This window comes from Desmodus rotundus, chromosome 3 (assembly GCF_022682495.2).
Source record: "Desmodus rotundus isolate HL8 chromosome 3, HLdesRot8A.1, whole genome shotgun sequence".
Classification (NCBI taxonomy): domain Eukaryota; kingdom Metazoa; phylum Chordata; class Mammalia; order Chiroptera; family Phyllostomidae; genus Desmodus; species Desmodus rotundus.
In genome coordinates this window covers 104,256,028-104,281,237 of record NC_071389.1, presented here as the reverse complement: position 1 = coordinate 104,281,237, position 25,210 = coordinate 104,256,028, and the positions used below count along the sequence as shown (strand labels likewise).

At 41.8% G+C, this 25,210-nt stretch overlaps 1 protein-coding gene across 7 annotated transcripts in view; it reads left to right on the top strand.

Annotated features, from left to right (window-relative positions):
* Positions 1-25,210, top strand: part of FRY (FRY microtubule binding protein) — a 540,327-nt gene that overhangs the window by 197,435 nt on the left and 317,682 nt on the right. The window contains exon 1 of one of the 7 annotated variants that reach the window (XM_053920705.2): positions 5,630-6,244. The exons of 5 other annotated variants lie outside the window; for them this stretch is intronic. In XM_053920705.2, the coding sequence (XP_053776680.1) occupies positions 6,175-6,244 (70 nt within the window). In that variant the 5' untranslated portion in view covers positions 5,630-6,174. Of the gene's footprint in view, positions 1-5,629; positions 6,245-25,210 lie in introns of those variants that run through there. One more of the 7 variants, XM_024580789.4, reaches the window with a different exon arrangement.

Here is a 25,210-nt window from a genome sequence, read left to right as displayed (position 1 = left end):
ACAGGTCCTCTGATATCTAGTCTAGCCCAGTGCCTCCACGTCAAGTTCGCATAAATGGTCATTTTCATACCCAACTTGAAACTTATAAAATGCCTTAGGTGACAGTGGGCTTATGAAGGGATCCTTCCCTGTGGAACTGTGAAGGGGATGGACTTCAGCTTGTCCCCTCACTCTGCTGCTACTTCTCAGTGTCACCTGTAGTCTCCTCCTATCTGTATTGCTCTAGATCAGCAATTTTAAAGCAGTGTGCCTCAAGAATTTTTAAAACATGCAGTACCTTACAATTTAGTTGGGACACTGACCTCTTTTCCTTAGATTGTCAATTTAAAAAAGTGACAACAGCCAACACAACAAGAGCTATTAGGTATGAATAAATCAAAATTATACCTATTTTTTGTCATATCAGCAAAAAGTATATTTTTGGTGGGCCACAGAATTTTTAGTAATTAGTTTATGTGTGGTATGAGATGACAAAGGTTGAAAATCACCACTGTAGACTAACATCCATCTCCTTTGTCTTGGTTGCAATTCCATACAAAACGTCCTTGCAGGGGATGTATTTAAGTGGGGGAGAAAAGTGGGTTCTGCTGCCATCTTTGACTGAAAACGATTTTAGGAGACACTGTTTTCCTTGTTTGTGTCTGGATCTTTGCAACAACAAGCTGTGCTTTAATGAAGTTCAGCTACATGAAGAAAAAATTTTAATGTACAGTAGAACCTCAGTTCTTTAACTCAATTTGTTCCAAAAGCCTGTTTGGGGAGGAATTTGTTCAAAAACTGGATCTCCTCTGTTTGTTGCCTGAGAGATGTGTGACTGATGATACAGGTATCAATCAGCATGAAAGGATTCTTGGGTTGAGAATCAAAGTTTTGTTCAACAATCAAGACATTTTTTCTGTGAACAACTTGGTCAAGAACTGAATTGTTTGAAATGGAAAACATTTGAGAATCAAGGTTTGACTGTATTTTAATTCATTTGAAAAAATTATTGTACTGGGTAGTCATGGAGCAAATGTTTTCAAAACTCACAGAATTTATTTTTGTGATGATTTGTCTACGTGGGTTGAATTGTTTTAAGGGAAAGTGATTGCATTTTATGTTTACGAAATGAATGTTGTATGCAATCACTTCCTGTTGGTTCTCTAATATTTCTCGGCATGGATAGATCAGCCCAAAACAAGTATTGAAAATAGATCAAAAGGGAAGTTTGTAGCTTTCTCAAAACTTGACTCTTTAGGTTATCTCTGAAAGGCCTCTTATTCTACCACATAAAGAAAAACAAAACCCTGTCTCCGTAACTGTCACCGTTGTCTCAGCTGCCATCTTCCTACCTCAGCCCTGGCGATGCTTACACTGACTTAGCACAGCGTACTATAATAGTAGGATATAGTATATTTGATGCTTTTCTGGACTTTGAAAATACTGATCAGAAATTGATAGAGCAATGTTTTTTACATTAAGTGATTTTGCTTTGTTTACTCAGGTTGCGAGTAACACATTTCTCTTCTGTCAAATACAGCCTGTGCCTGAATGTGAATGCCACTGTGAGCCTAGTTAAGTGTGTGTGCATGTGCAGCCACTCCCAAGGCAGGAAGTAGGTCTGATCCTAAGCTAGTCCACTCAATCAGATGCTTTAAAATCATTAGGCGATAGCTCTTGGTGCTGACAAGCATCCAGATTATATGCTGAGCTTTGTTTTTACCTTTTTTGAACACAACACATTTTAGTCTCAAAAAAAAAAGCCTGTCACAAATCTTAGGAAAAGGAAAATTAAGTATGAAAACACAAAACACAAACCAACTGCACTTCAGTTGCAGATTTTTTTTTGCAGGCAGCACTAAGCATGCACAATAAGCCTGCTCACTCACTGACTGACTAAGTCTTCTGCAAGAGGACGTAATGTGTTCCAGGAGCTGTGGGGGAGACACAACTGAGTGAGACACAGCTCTTCTGGAGGGAGAGTGGACAGCAGGTTGTTATTGGAATCAAGGCAGGACTCAGGGAAATGACAGAGAACTATCTGCGGTCCACGTACCCTGTACCACTCTCATCTCATTGCCATTGAGCAGGCTGAGACTGAGGTGACCAGTTGGCCACTGCCTTTCTGACCACAATAGGGCTCCCTTCCTGTGGATCAAACACTGGAGAGATACAGCCCACACCAGGGTGGACACAGTCCATGACTACCCCTTTGCAACTTGGAGAGTTAATCTTCAGACTGGATTTCCACCATCACTTGCTCCATCCCCATCCCAAGTCAGGTGTCCTTGTACAGGTAACAACCTGTGCCACAAATCAAATTAATGGGAAAAGAATAGCATCCTTCTCTAGTTTCCTTTGGGTTGAGAGTATAGCCCCCAGAGCACAACTCCTCCCCAGGCTAGAGCTCCTCCAGGGCAGGAAGCAGTGAGTACAGGTGACCCTTGAATAACATAGGTTTGAACTGTGTGGGTCCACTTATACACAGATTTTTTTCAATAAATATATTGGAAAAATTTTTGGAGATTTGCAGCAATTTGAAAACACTTGCAGATTAAACTTATGATTTTTTAAATAACATTTTCTCCTCTCTAGCTTACTTTATTGTAAGAATACAGTATATAACATACTATATACAAAATATGAGTTAATCAACTTTTTGTTTAATCCTCATTTGAAGACATGTTCTTTGATTTTAGAGAGAGGAGAAGAGAGGGAGAGGGAGACAGAGAGAAACATTGACATGAGAGAGAAACACTGATTCGTTGCCTGTAGTTTGCACCCCAACCAGGGACCGAACCCATAACCTAAGCATGTGCCCTTCAGGAATCGAACCCACGACCTTTTGGTTTATAGATGATGCTCCAGCAAAGTGAGCCACACCGACCAGGGCTAATCAACTGTTTATGTTATCAGTAAGGCTGACAGTCAACGGAAAGCTATGAGTAGTTAAGTTTTGGGGGAGTCAAAAGTTGCGTGTGGCGGCGGGAGAGTCAGGGTGATCAACTACCCCAACCCTGTGTTGTTTCAAGGGGCAACTCTAGTCCTAGAGAGACAATGGGGCCTATTAGTGATAAGGAGGGTTCATAGCTTCTTTCTGAACTTTCTCTAAGGATGTTGGTAACCATGATTTTCTTCTTCCTTGTGATTTAAAAAAAAATTAGAATAAATGACTCAGGTTCTAAAATTTGCTACACCTAAATTTTATCAGCTCTATAACATTGACCTTAATTTATGCCTCTTTAAGCCTCAATGTTCTTATCTGTAAAATGGGGTTATTAAGAGTACTTCATAGGTTTAGGGTAAGGATTAAATATGATAAAATATGTATTTTCAGTACAATATTAAGGTTCAGTAGATGGAGATAGTGTCATTCATTGTTGTCACTTGTCTCAGGTCACTTTCTGAGTTTTCTCCACTCTGATACCATTGCCTAGGCCTCCCACTTTTCCTGCATTTCTGCTACCTTTCTGTCAGCTCCACATCTCTGCCTAACTCCTCGCCTCAAGATCCATTGCATGTTTTCCTAAGATTTTTAAGACATGAAAGTTGAAATAATTTTGGATCATGTTAAATGACGACTGAAGTCACATAGCAAACCAGGGACAAATTCAGATTTTATTGTATTTTAAGTACCTCTGTCCAAGTGCCTAATCCCACCACATTTTTTATAACCCCTCCCCCCTCAGAGAGAGAGAGAGAGAGAGAGAGAGAGAGAGGAGACAAAGGATAAAGGTTTCATCTCAGCTGGCAGCAGGTGTCATTCTATTTGATTTGTAGACCTTTCAACAAAACAAAGGCCTTTTCTGTTCGTTCACAATATACACTCTCTTTGAAGGCGATCGGAATGAGGAGAAAAGCACAGACTGGACAGGATTTCAGGTGTAATGGGCAGAAACCGGGGGCCTCGCTGCTGATTCACTTTCCACAGCAAAACCAGATGCCACTAAAAACATTATTTTCTGAATAGCATTTAAATTTTCATGATAATTCCTTTCGAAATATATGTAAGAGGGATATTTTCAGCAAACTGCTATTTATAGTAAGATCAAAAACTTTGAGAAGCCAGTTAAGATTTCTTTTATAAAGTCATCAGAGAGACTCTGGATGCCGGTATCAGTGTGTTTGTTCCCTGCCACTGCCTTTAAATGTCTCCAAATAGTTGCCATTGGTGTTTAAAACTCAGACACCCAAGTTACATACATACACAAACATTCACTAACCTAAATTTTAAAGTTCTATTCTGAGGCCCTAAGGGTTTGTTATAAAAATCAATATAGTTGACATTTCATTGTTTACTTTATGCAAGACATTATGCTAACCGCTTTTCATTCGCAGTGTCATTTAATCTTCCCCGAACCAAGTGAGGTTGGTTCCAGTTATTCCCACTTTACGGATGAGGAAGCCAAGGCATAGAGAGGTTAACAGTTTGCCCTGGGTCCCATGCCCTAGTACGAGCTGGTGCTAGATGGGACCGGGGACATGTCCTGGGATTCTTTGTGCTCTTCAACTCCAAGGCACCTTGCAGCTCCCTGGTCGTCCTTCTGCGGTGGGGGAGGCACCAGAGAGGTGGGCATGGATATTAGTTGTTTTCAGATGTAATAACTATTCCAAGGTAAAACCTTTGGGTCCAATTTCATCTGGATCCACACATTCAAATTACAGGCAATAAACAAAATTAGCCCATCAACTTTCACAAGCATGGAAAGGAAAAAGAAACCCATCTGGTGAGAGAGTTCATGAGAATAAAGTGCTAGGAGCGGACTTGGAAATCCGAGGGGATGTGTGCTTGCCTTTTGTGTAAGGAGTTTGGAAAGCTCATTATATAGACGCTGTCTTAGGGCATTCCAGGACATAGCTGAAAAGTCCTCTTTAGTGTCCAACATTTTAAATTCTTCATCTTAAAAAAATTATAGTGTTCTCTTTTCCTTCCATTTTTTGAAATGAACTGTTAGTCTAGGATGTCCTATTTGTGTGATGATTTGGGTGGGGTGTACAACAATTTTTATGTTAAACAATTATTAATATGGTTTATTAAGGATTTTATGGTTTATGAGATAGTTGGCCGAATCCTGCCTACTCAGATGTAGCCTGTCATCATTAAAATCCTCGCATTTAGTGCCCTGGTCCAGCTAAATGATAATGAGAAACAAAGCTAACCAAAATCAGGACACCAGATATCAAGATTTCATGCATTAAAAAGCCATTGTGCAGCAAGGAACATAATGCTATTCCTTCTTATCCTTTTAGTACAAATAAACTAAGCTGTACTGGGCTCTGTGCTTCTCAGAAATGAAAGGTTTGAGAAACAGATCCACTGTCGAGCCTGACATTTCCTAAATAAGCCCACTGAGCAGTTGCCCATTGGAGTTGGTGTGCCCCCAGAAAATGACAGCATTTCTGGGAGGGAGATGCACAAAGTGCAAAGTGTGCCCATGAAAGAAGGGGCAGAAAACCCCCAGGCAAATGCCCTGTTGTCGTTGAGCTTTCCTACTGCAAGGAGGCTGAAAGATAGGGCTTTTCAGAAACGTCACTGCAACCAGATCAGGGGTGCAGTCTGCTCACTGCAGCACAGTGCAGCTGCGTGTGTCAGGGAAAGACACGGGAAGCCGCAGCCCAAGGGCACATGGGACTGCTCGCTGGAGTATTTTTGAACTGAGGATCTGCTAGGAAATCCTTCCTGCAGCTGAGTCAGGGCCCAGTGAGTTGGGGCTCAGGTTGAGGCTGTGGACAAGGGCAGGGGCGGTGCTCCCAGCCCATCCCACCCCCTTCGGTGCCCAGCACCCTCCCTCCCTGGGGAAAAGGATCGCCGGGCGTGGTGAGGACTTCCTTGGACCGTACCTGCTGTAGCGGAGCGTGTGGGCAGCCAGCAGCAGGAGCTTCTGGTTATGGCAGCTCAGAAATGAAAGCGGCTGCCGCCTCTGAGGGCTGCAGGGAGAGCGGCGCCCAGCCAGTGAGACAAATAAGCAAGTCCTGGACCCGCAGAAGGAGGAGCGCTGAGCATCTCTCTCCTGCTCCTCTGTCCTTTACAGAGGACTCCCTGCCCTCCGGGAGGTAAATCTTCAGAGCCTGCCTCTGTGCCCTGACCCCCTGGTGACATCACCAACCTGTGACAGGCAGGTCTCCAGCGGTACCTGCTCCTCCTGCAGCTCCCAGCCCAGCCCCAGCCTCCTTGCCTCTTTGTATGCCGCGGACATGGCCAGCCAGCAGGACTCCGGCTTCTTTGAGATCAGCATCAAATATTTACTGAAATCCTGGAGTAATAGTGAGTAACAGAAAATAACCTTTGTTTGTTGGCTAGATGTTGTATAAGGTTGGAGAAATAAAATCTCTCAACTGGATGCATATGCTTGTGAACCAAGGAAGTTTTTTTTCTTCCATCTGCTATGAAAATAAAAATGTCAGTGACTGAACCAGCTCTCCTCAGCCGCAGAGGCTGCAGTGGAATTACAGCAGGTTCTGTCTGATCACATTTTCAAGTGAGATGGCCCTTCCGAGTCTGGCAGAGCGCAGGGTAGGGCATTCGGGCTGCATTTCCTGCCTTGCTCCGTGTTTGGTATTTATTTCATTTGTTCAGCCTTTATCTCGATACTCTGTGAACTGTGGTTTGACCAAAGGGAGTAGCAGGGTTTCAGAGTACTTCCTAATTATTTTATTAGGCAATTGTCTACAGACAAAAAGTACTTAATAGTCTAGAACTTAAAACTCATCTTTTTTGTACACAGAGGCATTTGCACATTTATTTGATCTGTCCCTTATCTGTGTGGCTGATACTCAGGATGTTATTTAATATTTGAATTTTTAACAGTCCTGATGTTTGCTGTAGTCCAAATAATGTGCTTTTCTTAAATGTAAACAAGCGAGGTTCTGACCATAATCATTTATTAGGATATCAGAATATTCTGGCTTCTGAAGTTCCATCTCTGACCTACTTAAAGATTTTAGCAGCAAGGTACTTCAAAAAGACAACCTCTACGGCGGCTTCGTAGATCTGGAATAAAATGAAAATGAGGCCTTCAGGGGATCTGTGATGCCTTGTGTTTTCGGAACAGTTTAAAACAAAGTCTTCCCTGTTTCACCAACAGCCTTTGTACTTGCTCTGGGTAAAAGACCGTCAGGTATAATAGGCCCTTAATTGTTTGGAATTTTTAAAAATTTTCCAAGAAAAATCTTGATGTTATATTAGGTGCATAGTAATTAACCTACCTGTGTGCAAAGAGCTGGTGATTAATTATCTCCTACACAAATGACCTGTGGCCAAGATTGTTCTCCTATAAATAAAACCTGGGCAAGAGAACCTGAGCCATAATTGCTCTGAGAAAACAGCCAGTCTCTTCAGCCTTAAGGTGTGCAGGGATGTGCATCTCGAGACATGGCCGGTTTTGCATCACTGTACACACTATGGGGCTCGTCGGAGGCTGTTTCCTACAAGTGGGAAGCCATTTAGGAGCAATACTGTCACCCAGACAACGTTCCTCCCTCTGTTACAGCCATAACTCATTTATCGTGTGTGCGGCCCTCCCTCCTCCAGGGTGAATCTCTCTTTGTTTCTCCACCCTTTGATTAAGGAAAGAATCTGATGTGCAGACTCTGTTCGGAGCAGTTTTCCAATCACTGGAAAGGCCCCCTGTGCTTCTGACACCAGCCAGTGGTGTTAGTCATCATTCTGGGTTAATCCTAGGCCAGAGATTTTTCTTCCATCAACTTTTGTCATTGCTTCATTAGATTAAAAAAAAAAATGTGCTCTGATGATACCGAGGCCAGTGGGATTGCTTTTGAAATCGTCTTCCCATGACTGTTTTTAAATTCCTCTGCATAAAGTATATATGTACATTCCCTCTGCCTTTCCTTTGCTCTCCCCACTCCCGCCACACTCACATCAGAAAACGGTTCGAAATGACTGTTGAGTTGTATTTGGAAAGTATCTGGGACACAATTTTGAATTGTTTCAATTCATTCAGCAAATATTTATTCAACACCTACTGTGTGCCAGGCTGTGGGCTCACAAAGGTGAATGAGAAAGGCTCTGCCTTCCATCTTGATGTCTTCAGAGCAGAAGAGAGAACCGTCTGTTCTCTCGCGTCCCTTTGGGCTCAGAATGTTTTTAGTCCTGTCTTGAAAGAGGAAGAGGAAATATACTTTATACTTAGGCTTCTTTAAGCTTATTGCGACACTAACCTACTTATAATCTATCATAGGTCCCTGTTTACATGTTTTCAGTAGCAAACAGAGAGAGGAATTGGTCTGTAAGAAGACAAAGTAGAAGTGAGGAGCCTCGGGCTTTACCTGCCCAGGTAACCTTGCCGGGAGGTTGCTGTGGAGCCGCATGGTCACCCCACACACCAGGTTTGGGAGAAGCTGCGAGGAGAACCAGGCCCCTAATTATATAGAAGTGCTTCTTTATAAAAGTGCAACAATTAGACAGCAATAAAACAAACTCTATAACTGTGACTGGCTTCTTTGCAAGGTAGTAGGAAGAAGAAAGATGATCCCACAAGCTTTTTCAAGATTTCCATTTGGTTTTTTTCGTAAATGGCACATTGTGAGGAAAAGGTAATTTTATATATGTCTCCTCTGAAGAATTAACAAGTCAATGAAATCAGTCATTGCCTGGTGAGATGTATTTCTTTTCATTCCCTGTGCACGTTGGCACCCTCTTCATGGGCATGCCACTCTGTCAGGCTGCCCTCTTCTTGTAGGGACTGGGAACGAACATGGCCCAGATGTCTGGGAATAAAATGTCCTTTGTGGACCTCACTGCAGAGGGGGTTTTCTATCTGTCTCTTGCTCCTTCCCCTGCTCTCTTGCTCCTTCCCCATTCATGTCCAGGCCTTCCTTAGCCTTTCAGTGATTCTCCCAGCTCCCGCTCCGCAGTGTTCAATCCAACCGGGAATGTTCCACTGGTCACTTACTGGTCTACCTGACATAAAGTGTCCTGGGGAGACTTCTGCCAACATTTCAAAGACTAAGCCAGGCTTCTCTTGCCTCCAGTGTCCATGACCACCATTCAGGCCCCCCTCCAAACACCTCGTCTATCCTCTTAGGTTGTTTCATCTGCTCACCCTCCTCTGCATTTCACTGTCCTGCTCCCCAGTCCATGCCCTCACCTGGGACACACAAGCCACAGGACAAGATAGGCTTGGTCCAGATCTCTAGCTCTTGTATTCATGTGGCCTTGGACAGTTAACTCCCCTGCTTCAATCTTCTCCTCTCTATACCAGGCAAAAGTGAGTACCTCACAGCAGTAAATGAGGTGTTAAGATGTAAAGCACTTAGCACAATTTCTAACACATTGATATTATTTTAACATTTATTGAGCATTTGCATTAGACTCCAATGCTCCCTGCTCCTCTGAACCAGACTTAGGCTACGTTTTCTCTTAGCACTGACATCCTCGGGGAGTCATCTGTGTGCAGACAATTCTTCCCACAGCCCTGGAGAAGGGAACCACATAAACCAAGTATGAAACTAGTTGCTTGCTTTGGGCCATTTTTTTCTAGATTTATCTTTTAACTTTACTCCCGTCTCCATCTCAGCTACTACTGTTAGAATGTTCCTACCTTCCTCAAGTACTCACCTTCCAGCAGCACGGGGTGGCCAGGGGGGTTTCTCAGTGGCAGAGAGTCACCTTGGCCTCTCAGGTTTGCCATAGGAAAAGCTTAGAGCAGGTAGTTCCAGACTATTTCTTGGAAAGGAGAGCCTGTTGCATGTTGGCGGACAGAGCTGGGGTGCGGGCTCTCTGCTGTCCTGCAAGCTCTGACTGGCTGCCCTGGTGTTTATATCACTCCTCATGTGCAGTGAATGTGGGCCCATGACCAATGGACAGTCAGAATCCACTCGAGGCCTGAATCGTCCCGGGGTGGTATGTCCTTCCTTCAACATTTGGCTCCCCGACAGAGGGAAACTTTTGAATGCCTATTAACTCTTTCAAGGAAGGAGTTAATTAATTCACTTGCCAGACTACTCACTTTGGAAGGAGCTTATGTGTGTTGTAAAAGGTCTAATGCTAATGCAGAAAACCTTCAATAGTTTTCAGAATGAAATGTGGCATTTTTCAGCTATGACGTAGTGAGTTAGGTAGTGGTGATAAGGACTCTGTTTCTGTCCAACATAGAAATGCCAGCTGGTATAGGGTTAGCTCTGGGCACGAAAAGTCCTGTGGAAGTGAGGGTGGAAAACACCTCCGACTGGCCGCGGGGCAGTGCTTGGGGACCCTGATTTATGTCACCGTGTTCGCAAAGACAATGAAAAAAGCTCCAGAGAACTCTCTCTACACACTAGTTTTAGCTTCTTTGTAAGATTGGTTTTAATAAATAGAAAACTAAGGAGTTTTAACCAAGTTGCCTAAATCCAGCAGAGCAATACTTACCTCAGTCCTTTCAGTAGGAGATAGTCCCCAGCACTGACCCAAGCACTCAGACAGCATTACTCCAATATTCCGCACCCATGGCCCCTTCTGCTAAAGTTGTTCGTAGCCCTAATGAGACATAAAAATCCCAAATCAGTATCCACTCTCAGTAGATGGGGTCTGTCTCTGGGTTGGTTATGGAGACAAATTAGAGATGTTGTTTGGGATTTTTTGTTGTTGTTGGTTGGTTGGTTAAACCTATAAACAACCCTAGAATAATATACTGCCACATTGGCTGTAGGCCCGCTCTGTGTCAAATGTTATGCCTGGTAATTTACACGTAAGGCAGAGTTCAAGTTAATAATAATGCTGGGACACTAGGCATGAACTCGGACAGCCCCAGGCAAAGGAGGCCATATAACCCCTCTGCGTATCACCTTCACTCTTTCCAATAACCCTGCAAGGTTACGTATCATCCACATTTTACAGATAAAAAAAGAAAAATGAGAGTTGAGAAAGTGATTTGCTCAGAGCCAGGATGCTAGTAAGTGCCATGAACCCCAACCCCTCCTCCAATACAGTTGATAATCTTATTGTTAATCACCCATAGCATAGTCAAAGGATGAAGAACACTTTGGGGGAACTTAGTGCTTTATAGGTATGTTCATTCTTGATGTCTGATACCCTGCCAACTATTGGCCTCCTTCCTCCCTGGGTACCCCTGATGGGCTCGCTCTCTCTCTCTCTCTCTCTCTCTCTCTCTAGAGCCAGTGTTGGAGGTCACCACCATTCCCTTACCTCAGACCTATTTGAAAGACCTAAGTGTTGACAAGTCTTCACCCTCATTACAAATAACACACCGGTCATTCAATATCACATACACACACACTTCTGTTAGGAGAGTTTTATATTGACTTCTCCCATTTTTAAAGTCTATTTAAATTCGCAATTTAAATGGCTCCAGTAAATAAAAATGTATCAGTGATCTTTACTTCTAGAATTGTCATTTGCTTCTTGCTGAGGTTTCTCTGATATGTTGTATTCTTCTTAGGAAATGAGAGCAAACCCCTCATTCTTCTTAGCTGTGAGAACAGGGAGAATATTTCCAGTGATATGGAAATCTGTCTCTAATTTGGGTGTCTCATTGTACCTGTTAGCTTCAGTCTCCACCACCATAAAGCTCCCCACACACTGGCAGCATACAATCATTCGATCTCAATGTCTTTGCCTATTTTTGCACCAGTACGAACTGAAGAGTCAGAGAGGAAAACATCAGTGGGCAAGGAGGAGGGGTGACCCAACAATGTTACAATCTGGGAATAGCCCAAGGTGTTTGACAAAGTGTCCAGTGTTAGGCTGTATCGACTGACCAACATGCAGATATTCTCTTTATTTAAAAGACATATATTCCAAAACATTTTAATACCCATGACTCATTAGTTCACTTTTGGGTACAGTTCAGAGTAGAATGGGTTACCTAGGTGCTGATCATCTTATTAGCAACTTCTGTGTCTTTGAGCTTATGTGGTATTCAAAACGAGCTGGGCACAGAAGTGAGTCTGTATTCATGAGAAGTGGCATTTGACTGTATTGGGACTGTTTTGTTGATTGAGAGCCCCATATGTGCAGGTTCTTGACTAGGACTGAACCTTAAAGTTATTCAGGGCCTTGTCATTTACTCACTGCCTTCAACAGATTACCTCCTTAGATAAATGAGTTGTATCGATTATGAATAAACGAGCTTCTCTTTAAATGTTCCTAGTCTGGGACGATAAGGCTTATCTCCCAAAGTTCAGCGTCTGTGGTATGCATACCCACATCAGGCTCAAGTGAACAAATAATCACAGTCCACAGTCTTTACACCGAGTAAGACCTTTTCATGCATTATAGATTGGCATTTATCACTTAAGATATACGGCAATGAGTCCATCCAAAAAACATGTATTAAGATTTTCTGGATTGTACACTAACAGTTGTATCCTGGCTTTTCCCTTAGTCCTGTTTTGTAAACCTTACACATTTCTGAACTTCTACCATGTGGTGCCTCCTGGGAGTCACCCACTGTTTGCACACCACCCAGCGCAGAGGGCTTAGCAGGCAGGCACTCACTTCTTGGAAAGCTGAGCACCATGTGTGGAAAAGATAGTACACAACTTTATCTCATGTTTTTTCTTTCCAACTTTTTTCATTCGATAGATCCCATTAATCAGACTCATGTAAATACTGCTCCATCGTAGACTGTTGGCTGCATGGATAATGTTGTCTCTCTGAGCTGAAAAGTTTTATCTCCTAGGCTTGGAAGGGCAGTGATGGGAATAGTCTTTTTCATAAGAATATCTTTGCTTATTTTTCAATGCAAGATTTTACTCAAAAACTTGCTATCTTAGTGTCAGCTTTTCTTGGTTATTGCTCCAAAATGCCTTGGTACCCAACAGTGTCAGAGAAGCAAGGCAAACCCTATTCAACACTGCTTTACTAAGCATGTACTGTGCACTGTTAGACTTGCAGCTTTAGGAGCATCAGGGCTGACTGAGTCCCACCTGCTCCAATCCAGGCTCTCAGAGCTTCCTTTCCTCCCTTGTTAGAGCCAGGATTCAGGAATATTAATATGGAAGTTCCCAGAACTTAAAGAACCCCAGGGAGAGGAGCCAGTGGTATTTCAGAGACTGTGCCCTAGAGAATTTTATTTGTGATGATGTGTTTGATAGATCCTGTCCATTTTAACTTTATAGATTTATACTTTCACTGCATCAGAAAACTATTGGAAGCCTGGTGTTTGCAGGTCAACTCCTGTAAGAACATTTTGTAATATTCTACCCAGCAGGATGGCTGGCAGAGAGGAGAAAATGTAAATTGTTTACCCTGACACACTTGACCAGATGTCAGCCTCTGGGTCAGCGAGTGTTCAGACAGGCTTTCTTACATCAGGAAGATGGGGAGAGTTGCCATGTTCACTGGAGTGTTGGCCTGAGACTAATGTAAAGTCAATAATCCTCCATTGTGAGTGTTCCCCTCACACTTCTGAATATTTATGGAATTAAAGAGAAGGGTGTGTGTGTGTGATCATATATTTCTATAAGTTAAGTTTAATCATATCTCACCTATATTCTTACAAATACTTTTCCTTCCTTTCACAAAACATACAAACACAAGCATTTAAATGTTAGTCACTCAAAACTCCAGATGCTCAGAGTGGAAGTTTATATTCTGCCAGCATCTCAGACTCTGTAATGAGTCTGATTTGAGTTTAATTCCTTCCTACTGTTCAGTCATTTGATGAGCTACAGATGGAAATTTGAGCCAAAGCCTTAAAATTTCAACTCATACTTTTCATGCTGCTGTAAGAGTTTGTTGTCATGTCAATTTAAGGGAGCTGAAATCTTTTTCGAGAAGGCATTCAAAACTACATTATGTGCTTTTATCAACTCTAATTTGATATACAGCTCCAACTGCCTCTGCTGTTTGAATCAATTGCAAAGTGCAGAGTTGTTAGCAGTCAAAGACAGCTTTGGAATTTTTAGGACTTCTCAGCTAATGCCACAAGTACGACAGCATCATGGAAATACACAATTCAATTGCTGTTAAAGATTTCTTCTTAAGCTTAAGAACGCTACACTGACTTCTTTAAGTTTAGCCTTAAACAGGTATATATATATTTTGGCAGCCATGAAAAGGAAAGGGTATTAACTTAACCAAGGGCAATACTTTAGTAAAATTCCATTAGAATGTTATACATATTTATGTAGGAAGGATTAGGCAAATCAATAAAACACTTCATTTTTACAAATACAAAATTACACTTTTTTTTTTTTTTTTGGCTGTGTGTGACCTTGTTTATGTCCTTCCCTCAGTTCCTTATAGGGAAGAAAGAAACCTGACACTTTGTCTCCAGTGGCCGTATGGGAAGGGCTTTGAATACCTCTACTGAAAAATGGGGTTCATGTAAACAGCAATGTTTGTCAGTTATTGCTCCCACACCATTAAAGCCGGACTGAGGGAGGTCGGGTTATACATTATTGAACTTGACTGATAAGTAGAGACTGGACCGCTCAGTTTGGTCAGTTTCTTAGACTAGCTCACTTTTCAGTATTCTAAATAACAAAAAGTTTTCACACTTACACAGCCTATCAGGTTTTTTCTGTGTTTTTTTTTAACAGTAAAGTGACTGTGTATCTAACCCAGTGGAGGTGAACAGGGTTGTCTCTTGATCTGAAGAGCTTTTGTTTCTGCACAGGGAGATACGGTGTTTATGGAGATTCCTGGCATTCTGGAGGTTTTTATAACATATGATCATACAGGCAAAGGACACTCTCCTAGGTTTGGGTAGATTTATTTCAACTAAGCCATGCTGAAGTAAAAAAAGGATAAGGGTGCAAAATGCTGTTAAAAAAATCTGTCTGGAGTATTGGTTGGTTATTGATACCATTCACCCCTACAGCTAGGCAGAAGGCCTGTGACAGGTTTAAACAATTTTAAAACTAAAAGAGTTGCTCTAGGAAAATAGATTGCCTATGACGTTAGCAAATTATAAGAAATTGCTTTAAAATTTACAAGTTAGACCACTACTAAGAAGACAAATTACAGTTTTTCTTTCTTTTTTAAAAAATATTTTGCTTACTTTTAGAGAGAGGGAAAAGGAGACAAAAGAGAGGGAAACAAACATTGCCGTGTGAGAGAAACATTGATCGGTTGTCTCTTGCACGCACCCCAACCAGGGACTGGTCTGCAGCCTAAGCATGTGCCCTGATTAGGAGTCAAACCTGTGACCTTTCACTTTGAGGGACGACGCCCAACCAACTGAGCCACACTGCTCAGGGCACACAATTTTTCTTTTTTGAAAACTCTGCTTTTCAACTTTGAGTTTTTGAAAGCTGCATTTTAAATGAATCTCTCCTAAAAATGAGGCCTTGCAATTGAATGACAAATGGCCTTAGCTATAGTATCACTTGTAGTGTTTCAACTCCCCAAATATAATCTTCTGCTTCCCTAATGAGAATTTTAGCTTCCTTGGGGAGTTGAGAGAGAAGCCAAGCCCTGCGTTGGGCCACACTGAGTGTTCTGTTTCCTTCCTGCCTTTGATGGTGGCCCTGAGGCCTGTTCTCATCTTTTCTTCCAGGTTGAGAGTGCAAGACAACCTGTCCTCTTTCTATTTTATTTGACTGGATACAATTGCAAGAAAATAGGAACATAAGAGACAATTTAGTCTTGCCTTGTCATTTCACATTCCATTTACTAATAAACCCTAGTCCCTATCATCATGGGAAGGCTAATCCTAGTCTATGCCAATGGAGATACCAGTTTTGAAGGTGTTTGAAAACCTGGCCCATTTCCTTTTTATAAATACTCTCTATTCTTTATGGTTTTTAATTTTAATATTTTTATTTTTATGTATTTTTTCTATTACTATTTGTCCCCCTTATACCCTCTTCCACCTCCACCTACCCCTTTCCCTCTGCAATCAGCACTCTGTTGTCTGTGTCCATGAGTTTTTTTTCTTTTCTACTCAAACACTCCACCCCTCAAAACCCCCTTCCAACCCAGAGCTGTCAGCCCGCTCTCTGTCTACTAGTCTGTTTCTAGTTCGCTTGTTAGTTCACTTTGTTCATTAGATTCCACATATGAGTGAAATCACATGGTATTTGTCTTTCTCTGACTGGCTTCAACCGAAAAAAAACCCCAACTTTTTTTAAACTAACAATTTTAAATGCTTGAACTTTAAGAAAGGTCAAAATTATGATTGAGAATGAAGATTCTACCACATTTTAAATATCAAAAAATCTGTTTACCTTAGCTTCTTTTCTGTTAACCATTTTATTAGCCATTTCAAGCCTTATTATCATTTTCTTGGTGGGGGGCAAAGAAGTTCAAAATCAAATTATTATCTTTTGCAATTCATCAAGCTGCTTTTACATAAAAAATATGTAAATTGGAAAGGATTGAGTAGGGTTCTGCGATCAATGGCTTTCACTTCTAAATCCCAAGTTCCTCTTGACACTAATCACAATACAGCAACACACATGCCATTCACAGGTAGAACGGTACAGTTGATACATACAAGTAATTTTTGCTATCTAGTGATTTGAAATGTGTGTTATTTTAGGACAATTTTGCTATAAATAACAGAATAACTTCACAATGACTGAAAGAATAAAGATTTAATGAGCTTGCCTAACACACAGCCTGGAGATGGGAGGTTTCAGATGGGTTTAGAAGCTCAAGGACCTAGGCATTCCTGTCTTTCAACTTGTCACTGCAAGATCATAGTATGGCCACCTCAGCTCTAAGCATTTTTGCTTTACTTAAGAGTCAGGAAGGAAGGAAGGCCAGGGTAGGTCTTTCTTCTGGAAAGAAGATTTTGCCAAATGTCCTGGCAAACTTTATCTTGCCTCCCTCTAATTGGAATGGAGTCATGCGCTTTACTGGGATTACCATGTTGGATGAATCATGATTCTTGTCCCAGTACTTGGTGGGTCCACCTTCTGTGGGACAAAGACTTCTACCTATTACCTAAACAAAATAGGGATTCTTTTACCAATGGGGAAGTGGGGGCATCCAATAGTAAACACCTTAGAATATAAGCTTTACCACAGTAGATGCATCATTGTCTCTTATCTTGACCCTGACCCTATTTTACACAAAATATTATAAATACCAGAGCCAAGAATCAAACCTAGACTCTAGGATAAATGCAAAACTAGGCTGTCTATCATCATTATTTGCAAGGTAAAGATATTGATTTATAATGGGTGAAATTGATGAACCTGTGGTCAGAAGTATATTGGTTTATTGAAATCTGTCAGATTAAAATGAATGAATACACTAATTATTTGCTTGAGTGGCATCCAACAGTAGTAGAAGAGATATCCTTAATGATTATGTAACTAAGCAATAAATAAATAAAGTTTAAAAATCTTGAATTTTGTCATTACCAAAAAAAAAATACAAAATGTTTTCCTTTTTTCAGATATTTCCATTAATGTAGAAATATCAGTATTTTCCAATGAGCTTTATATTTTAATCTTGTTGTTCAGATTTAGCTACTTATTTAAAAGGGCTTTGTCACTGACTGTTTTACCTACCCAGGGTCCCCTTAAGCTAGGTCATGCAATGGTCTTAGAAGAATAGTTAGCACTGTTTTAGCCACTGTGCTAAACACTATCTCATTTAAACTTCATCAGATCCTATTGAGGCAAATACCATTTCATAGATAAGAAAACAAAGAAACAAACTTCCCTAGAGAAACATTTCAGTAAGTGCTGGTGGCAAGGTTCAGATTTGCTTCTGGCTCCAGGGAGAAGCAGCAAATGGCCCTGCAGGAGCCATTCCCAGCCCCTTTCTTCTGTGCTCATCTTCCCTCCACCCCCTACCTCTCTGAATGGCTGAAAAAGGCAGGTGCTTGATTTCTCAGCCTTCAGTGCAAACACGCAGCTGTGATTCAGTTGCTGGGGGATCTCCAAGAATGTATTTTTCTTCCTGAAAATGTTACCAAACAGCAAATGGGAGTTTTATTGTCTGGTGTCCAATAGGCAAACTCCAGAGACAGAGGTTTGGTGAAAAGGAGAGGGGTCGTTTATTCAACAGTTACACAATTTTGGAAGAATGACAGGCTTCTGCCTCAGAGCCCATTCCCTCTAAAACCCCTAAAGACAAATAACCCCACCACCTTTTACCAGATTAATTTAAAGCTATGCCTGGAATTTCTTCCCCCATTTAAAATACCATCCTTTGGGAAACACAGGCGGTGGCAGCCTGATCATCAGGCAGCTTAGCTGGTTCTCAGTCGCAGTCCAGCTTCAAGCATCTTTCTGGAGTCTGTATGTGCTGGGTGTCCTACTTGCTCTGTGTTGCCTTTTCTTCTGCATGCTGCCTGTCAGCCCAATGCCTGTGCCCATCCCTCTGGGCATGGGCTCACCCGTGCATCCGTCTGTGCCCAGCCAAGTAGGACCACTCAGTGTCGCTCCAGTCACCAGCACCACCACCACTTCTCATGCTGGGAGGGGCCTGGGGTTGCTGCCAGGCCACACGATCTCTAGAGCCTGCTGGCCAGAAAAGCTCGGCCCCTGGGCAAGGAAGGAAAACCAGAAGAGGAAAAGGGCCAAGTCTCTGCCTGTCCTCCATTGAAAAATTCCAGCCCAAAATCCTATGCACTCCAGAAGCAAGTAGGAGGGTCTTTTCCTCTGCCCACACATTTCACTAGCCTGGTGCATACTCTGTGCAAGTTTCCTCCTGCTGTGTCACAAGCCCTGCTAGCTTGTTTACCCTTACCGGAGGTCTGGAAATCTATCTGACTCCAGTTCCAATCCCAACACCTCTGGCACTTCCCGACCACTCCCTTCTCCAGGGCCTGGGCAGGCCCTCATGCCACCTCCACCTCGGGGTCCCTCCCCTCTGCCCATCGATCTCGCAGGATCCCCCCTATATCAAAAATAGGAAAAATCCTCATTTGGCCTCACTGATTGATGTGCTTCTTTCAGCCCTTAGATACTGTTTGTGTAGACAGCAGAAATTTTTTTTAAATTCTAATACCCTGAGATGACTTTAAGCAGAACATTAGGACAGGATTGTCTAGTAAAGAGACCTACATAAATCAGTAATTACAACAAAATATGACTATTTGTCAACCCCATGAAAAATGAGTTGTGTACATGAGTAAGAGTGGTCATTGTACACAAATATCACTCACTGACTCCTTAGGCCAGATGTGCCCTGTTATTTCCCTGTGTTGCTTATAGTCATCTCCAAAGCTGAATCTTTTCTTTCTACCCATGTGAAGCTGTGCCTTCATCTCTCTCCACCAGGTCCCTCAGTGTACTCAGCTTCCTCATCCTATATGCTGGATTTCACTGTTAGTCAGTCCCAGGCAAGCAGCTGCAGTTCTTTTCAGCCTTCTCCGTTGTTTATTCACAACATCGGTGAAATGTGTCCTGCTTCCCTTTCCCGGTGAAATCTCCCGCATCTGGGTCTTGGTCACCATCACCTGTGCCAAGGCCTTGTTCCAAGTCTTTGTATTCAAAATTCTTCCTTGCTGGCCTCTCTGTTCCCACCACTTTGCAGGACAGTGTGGCACTGGCCACAGCTCTGAACATGATCTTCACCTTTGCTGTCATAACGGTGTGTTGGTGCTGTGACTCATGTTTCAGACACAGGATTGGGTGACAAGTGCTTTTGATGTTGATGGTCGCACACAGGTTGAATAATGAAGATGTCATTATAAACCAAAAGTCATCATCTGAAATCATTTTAGTGACCACATATGTCCAAACCATTTATTTTTTGGTAGGTTTGAGAGTCTGTGGAAGGCAGAAACGGACTCAGTCCCTGGCCCACAGTCTGGAATCCTGGTCATGACCAGGGGTGGTATAAGAGTATTATTGCAGTGCTAGAAATGCACTTTAAAGTCAAAGGAGTAACATGTGCCATTGCGTGCATTTTCAAGCTGCTGAGATGTAAAGAGCCTGGGTTGGATGGGCCTGATACAGAAATTAAGAAAAACTTTGACTAAAGTTAAGTCAAAGACTGAAAGATAAGTATAACTATCTGGTTAAATATTAAATGAGTTCAGGCAGAGGACCTAACTGATCATGAAGTGTACTCACTTTAGTGATTGAAGGCCTATTCAACAATTCTCAAGTGTCCCTTATACACAAAGTAAGTCATCAAACTGTCCCGATGAGCTCATTCAATATCATATTGTTCTACCAACAAGGCCTTTGTTTTAGGGGGTGACTAAGAGACTGTCACTTCTTGGACCAGAAGAATGAAAATGCTCTTTGGGCTCTGGGAAAAGGAGACAGATAAATTGTTGATACTGTTCCTGAGACGTACGTACCCATTTCACCCTGTGTCTGATTGGGTCTGTTTTATACTTAAAGAAGACTTGGCTGCTTCCTTCAGCTCAGTGTTTTCATGGAGTTTAACCCACACAATGAAGAGAAGGTTAGACTGTTTTTTATGGACAGTGTTAAATTAATGGCAAAGACATAGCCGTGCCTGATAGTGCTGGGGCTGGCAAAGTCATGTGTGCTCAGAGCTTGAGGTCAAGTCTGTCTCCTTTACTTTAAGTGGAAAGTTAATCAAGTCTGGAAGAGTGAGCCAGGAGAATCATCCCATTTGGGTTATTTCCTTTTATTTTTTCGTGATGGAAACAAAAGTTAATCCCACTCTTCACTGAGCCCTGCTACAGAGGGAAGTGATGCAACACTGGTCGGGTGGCACAAAGAAGAAAGGCCCATTATGCAAACCTACTTCTCTACTGTGTTCCCTGCAAGGAGAGGTGCAGCACCCACACCACCAGGAAGCAGCACACACCTGGGGTTCTTAGACTGGGGCCCTTCTCCACATGGAGGAGCCAGGATGTTTTACTTTGCTATAGCCTCTTTTTATTCTTATGTGTTTTTAACCACTGGATTCATTCATTTTGGTTGTGATAAATATTATGGGAAGAATTTAATTAAGCTTGTTTGATTTACTTTTTCCATGGGATTTGGGGTAGTTATGAACATGTGCTTTGCCACAGCCACTTACTTGCTATGTGACTTTGAACTGGGTACTTAAACTGATTCTGAAAGAAGGTGTCATCTTTATAAATGACTAATATCCATATATGTATATGTATATGTATATATACCTACCCATAAACCCATAACAATTAGAGTTCCTGTTTATGAAATGTTTGGAATACAGTCTCACTCTAATGGTAGCCATTATTATTATTACTGTAGCTACTTAATGCTTGTCTGAATTCCTCTGTGAGTTCATGGTTTTATCATGTCTGCTCATTACCAAGACAATATGACCAACAATTGAAGAATCCTGGAGTCTCTTTGTGACATTATTGTCACAAAGCGTGGTGATCTGATCTTTACCACCCCAGTTGCAGACATTTTGGTAATGTTTGCAGACAGTGTTTCTGAAACTTCAGGAAGTAAACCATTTGAAGATATCCCAGGTGAGAAACCTTTCTTTCACATTTGCGACTGTGCAGAGTGACTGCTAACAGAGCAGCGTATGAAGATCTACTGTGGCAGCATTTTCAGCAAGTATCACATGAATTAAACTTGAAGCATGTGTTTTTGGGTTGGAGTCAAACTCCTCTCCCAAGTGTGAGTTCACGTGTCATCTTCAGGGTGCAGTCTTCTCTGACTACCCACTTCCCCCACCCTTTCTACACACTTCCAGTGTGGCAATGGCGACAGTGCTGTAAGTGTCTTTACCAGTCCTGGTCCCTCCTGGGCTGAGAATCAGTCTCTACTCATTGTCATTTTCTCCAGCACACTTCACAGCACAGGGCACACTGGCTCTTGTGAATTAACTTTTAAATGTTTGTGGAGTGAATAAAATTATCTGGATGGATGAGGGGTCAAACTTAACTAGCATTTTATCTCCTCGGTGGCTCAGCCCCCAGCAAGCAATAGCAACATTTTGTATTTTGGGGTCTTTCTCTCTTTTTCTCCAAGCAGTAACTCACCATCTAATCGTGTGATAAAAGTCTTTCCTTCTGTGACTCTCATGTGTTTTCTTTGAATGGATTCCACAAGTTAAATTGTACCATTGTGTTCCCCGAGCCCTGGGCAGATGTGTCCAGGAAACTCAAAATGAAGTTAGAGTGAAATAATTTTTTATTCATGTAGGGATCAGCCAACTTGAGGGAATATTTCTGTTTTGGGTGTTTTGTTTTTAATCAGTCAACAGTGTCAAAGATTGCTCTCTATCAAAAATTTTAACTTACATAGTCCCTTTTTGTCTAAATGTCATATAAATTACCTGGATCTGATTTAACTTTATTTTTAAACCTTCCAGCCACTTTTACCAAATTGGAAGGACACCATTCTCAGTGAAATTACTGAGTTAATTTAATTCTTTACTGATCAAGGTCTTTTTCCATGTGAGGGATGCTGCTGTTTCATACTTGGAGAAACTTAACTGGTTGCCTTAGACTAGAACAAAAGTTTGGTTCCCAAAGATTTTGTCATAACAATTAACGTGGATGTACTCATAGCATCAGCCCAAACTGGACATGCCCTGAATCAGCTTCAGGAAATCCTGAGAATGAATCAACAGCTCTCTGCTTCCCTTCTTAGAAATTATTAGATGCCTACAAATGCAGGGCACCAAGGTAGGTGGAGGACACTGTGAGTCAACCAGCTCCACTCTCTTTTTCTGTGGCCTTTCAACCAAAGACAGCCTGCTTTACTGAGCAGGAGATTCAGGGACGTTGCAGGGAACAAAACTACAGAGCAAATACACATTCTTCCTGTGCCAAGCATTGTGCTTGGACCTAGGGATACTTCCACCCAGAGGAGAAAATGATTCACCATTTTGTGGGAGGGAAGAGGCTGAAGAATAGTTCTAAGAGACTGTGACGTTTGACCTTGAGGAACACTACAGGAGCAGAGAGGAGAGAGCAGAGGGAAAAGCATGAGCAAATGCAGGGAGATGTGAAAGTGCTTGGTTGAGGGAGTTACAGCTGGATCCCAGGGTCCTGGAAGGAGAGTGACAGATGGGACACACAGACAATTTGGGTCAGATTGTAAGGAACACTGAAGGACCTGCTGAAGGATCTGGGCTTTCTCCTGAGAGCATCAAGCAGGCCCCATGGGTCTTTAAGCAGGGAGCCACATGGTGAGATTCAAGCTGATCATGAGAGTCTTTGTTGAAAATGGAGGTACAGAGAATCATTGTGAGGATAGCCTAAGTAAGAGATGACAAGCATTCAAAGTAAGGCCATAGTTGAGGTGCTGGAGAGGAGGGAACAAGTTTAAGCCCCTTGTCTGAAGTAGACTATCAGGATTTTGTGTCTTCTCTAGATCCAGCTTGTGTATTCTAACGCATGATAAAAGCATGTGATTATGTAGCTCATGTGAACTGCTTAAAAAGAGAGACACATGTTTAAAGTAAAAAAAGAGAGAGAGAGAGACAAAAGCAATTGCCCAAGGAATAGTGTTTTGAAATTCTATGTGGAATAGAAGCTGTGCTCTTTAAACAGGATATTTGTGTTGAGGTTAAAAGGTGATGCTAGAGTTCTCTCTTGACAATACACAAAGATGTTTGCAGCTGCTGTGTATAGCCTCTGGTGAATTTCTTTCACGGTTATTCCCAGGTTACATGTTGACAAAGGTTTTTGTTTTGTTTTATTTTTTCAATAAAATATAAAATTTAGATGACCAAATGACCTTGAATCATTGAAATACACATACAAGTGTCTAATGAATGCTGCCTAGCCTACTGGAATACTTTGGAATAGTTTTGGGGTATCAATTCATCTGCATTGTCCAACAATTTTTACATATGGCATTCTACCAGGAAATTGAAGTGTAATTTTCACAGGAAACTGATGTATCATCGAAGGTTCCAAAGATACCACCTCTTAAGAAACAGGTCCAAGGTGATCTCTGTTAGCTGCTTTTTATTGTATTCACAGCCATACGTGACTTGGTCCTGCTATGACAGACAGGTATGAGCAGGTATTTCACTTTTCTTTCTACCTTGTAGGAAGAGTATGCTTTCCAGGCCATGTATACTTGCATAAACCCTTCTAGGAGAAAATTTCTCTTAGACTTAGGTGATTTATTGCTGACATGTCTTTTCTGTTTTTATGCCAATTCAATTCAATCCCATTAGGCTACTTGAATCAGAATCTCCTAATGCTTCCTCCCTGCCCTTGTATGAGGAAACTTCTGGAGTTGTTTAACTGCTACAAGCTGCCAGAGCATGACAGTAACTACGCTAGAATGCCACAACGTGCCCTGCTAACAGTTAATAAGTAATAGCAGATGATACATCATCACAGAAAGTAAGGCAAATGCACCTAACTTGTCATAGCAAAACATCAGGTTGTAAACCTTACAACTATACTGTATTGAGCATTCTCAGTTCTCTGGGTGAACATTGCAAAATAAAGCAACTTAAAATTAATTTATAATTATACTTCCACCACACACAGTATTTCAGAAAGACAAGTCAGCATCTGGACAAACTCTAAGAAACTGACTTACTGAGGATTATGCAAGTAGATGAACTTACAGAAACGCAGTTGAGAACAGAGATAATAACTCAAATTGAGAGATTACACAGTAAGAAAACTTTATCCATGTAGATGCATATTTCAATATTTCATCCCTTCCAATCTGGGAGCTTAAGGTTATTGCATCCCAGGATGTAGCTGGGTGAGCAAAATATTCATTTCCTTCTCATTTGGTTAAGGGAGGTTTTGTGGTACAAGTGGAATTTTCAGCTCTTTGAAAGAGAAAATGTGTTGGCAGGATTGGGAAGAAAAGGCATATAAGCACAAAGTGTGAAGTTACAGTGGAAGAAGCAAATGAAGGGAGTGGTATGTAGCTGGCCAGAGCAGGTGAGAGGGAATTCCAGAACCACCTCCCAGAATGAGAAAGAAGCCCAGAAAAAAATTCATGTGCTCATTCACCAGGTTGGCTTTCTCTTCAGCTATGGAGCCCAATCTCCCCAGCACTCAAATTACTTCTGAATTTTCAGGTCAGTATTAAGCCTCTGAACCCAATAAACTGTGCACATGATGACAACAGTCAAGCTGTGGGAACAGTATAAGCTGGAATAGTGCTGTGCCTAATGCAAGTCTGTATTAGGAAATCACAATGTTTCATACAGTTTTACCAGCAAAGTGGGAGTACAGGGAACTTCCCTAAATATCATAAAGGGCATATAAGCCAAACCCACTGCCAGCATCGTATTCAATGGGCAAAAACCACAGGTGTCCCCTTAAAATTGGGAACAAGACAGGGATGTCCACTTTCACCTCTCTTATTCAACATAGTACTGGAAGTCCTAGCCACAGCAATCAGACAAGAAGAAGAAATAAAAGCCATCCAAATTGGAAAGGAAAAAGTAAAACTATTTACAGATGACATA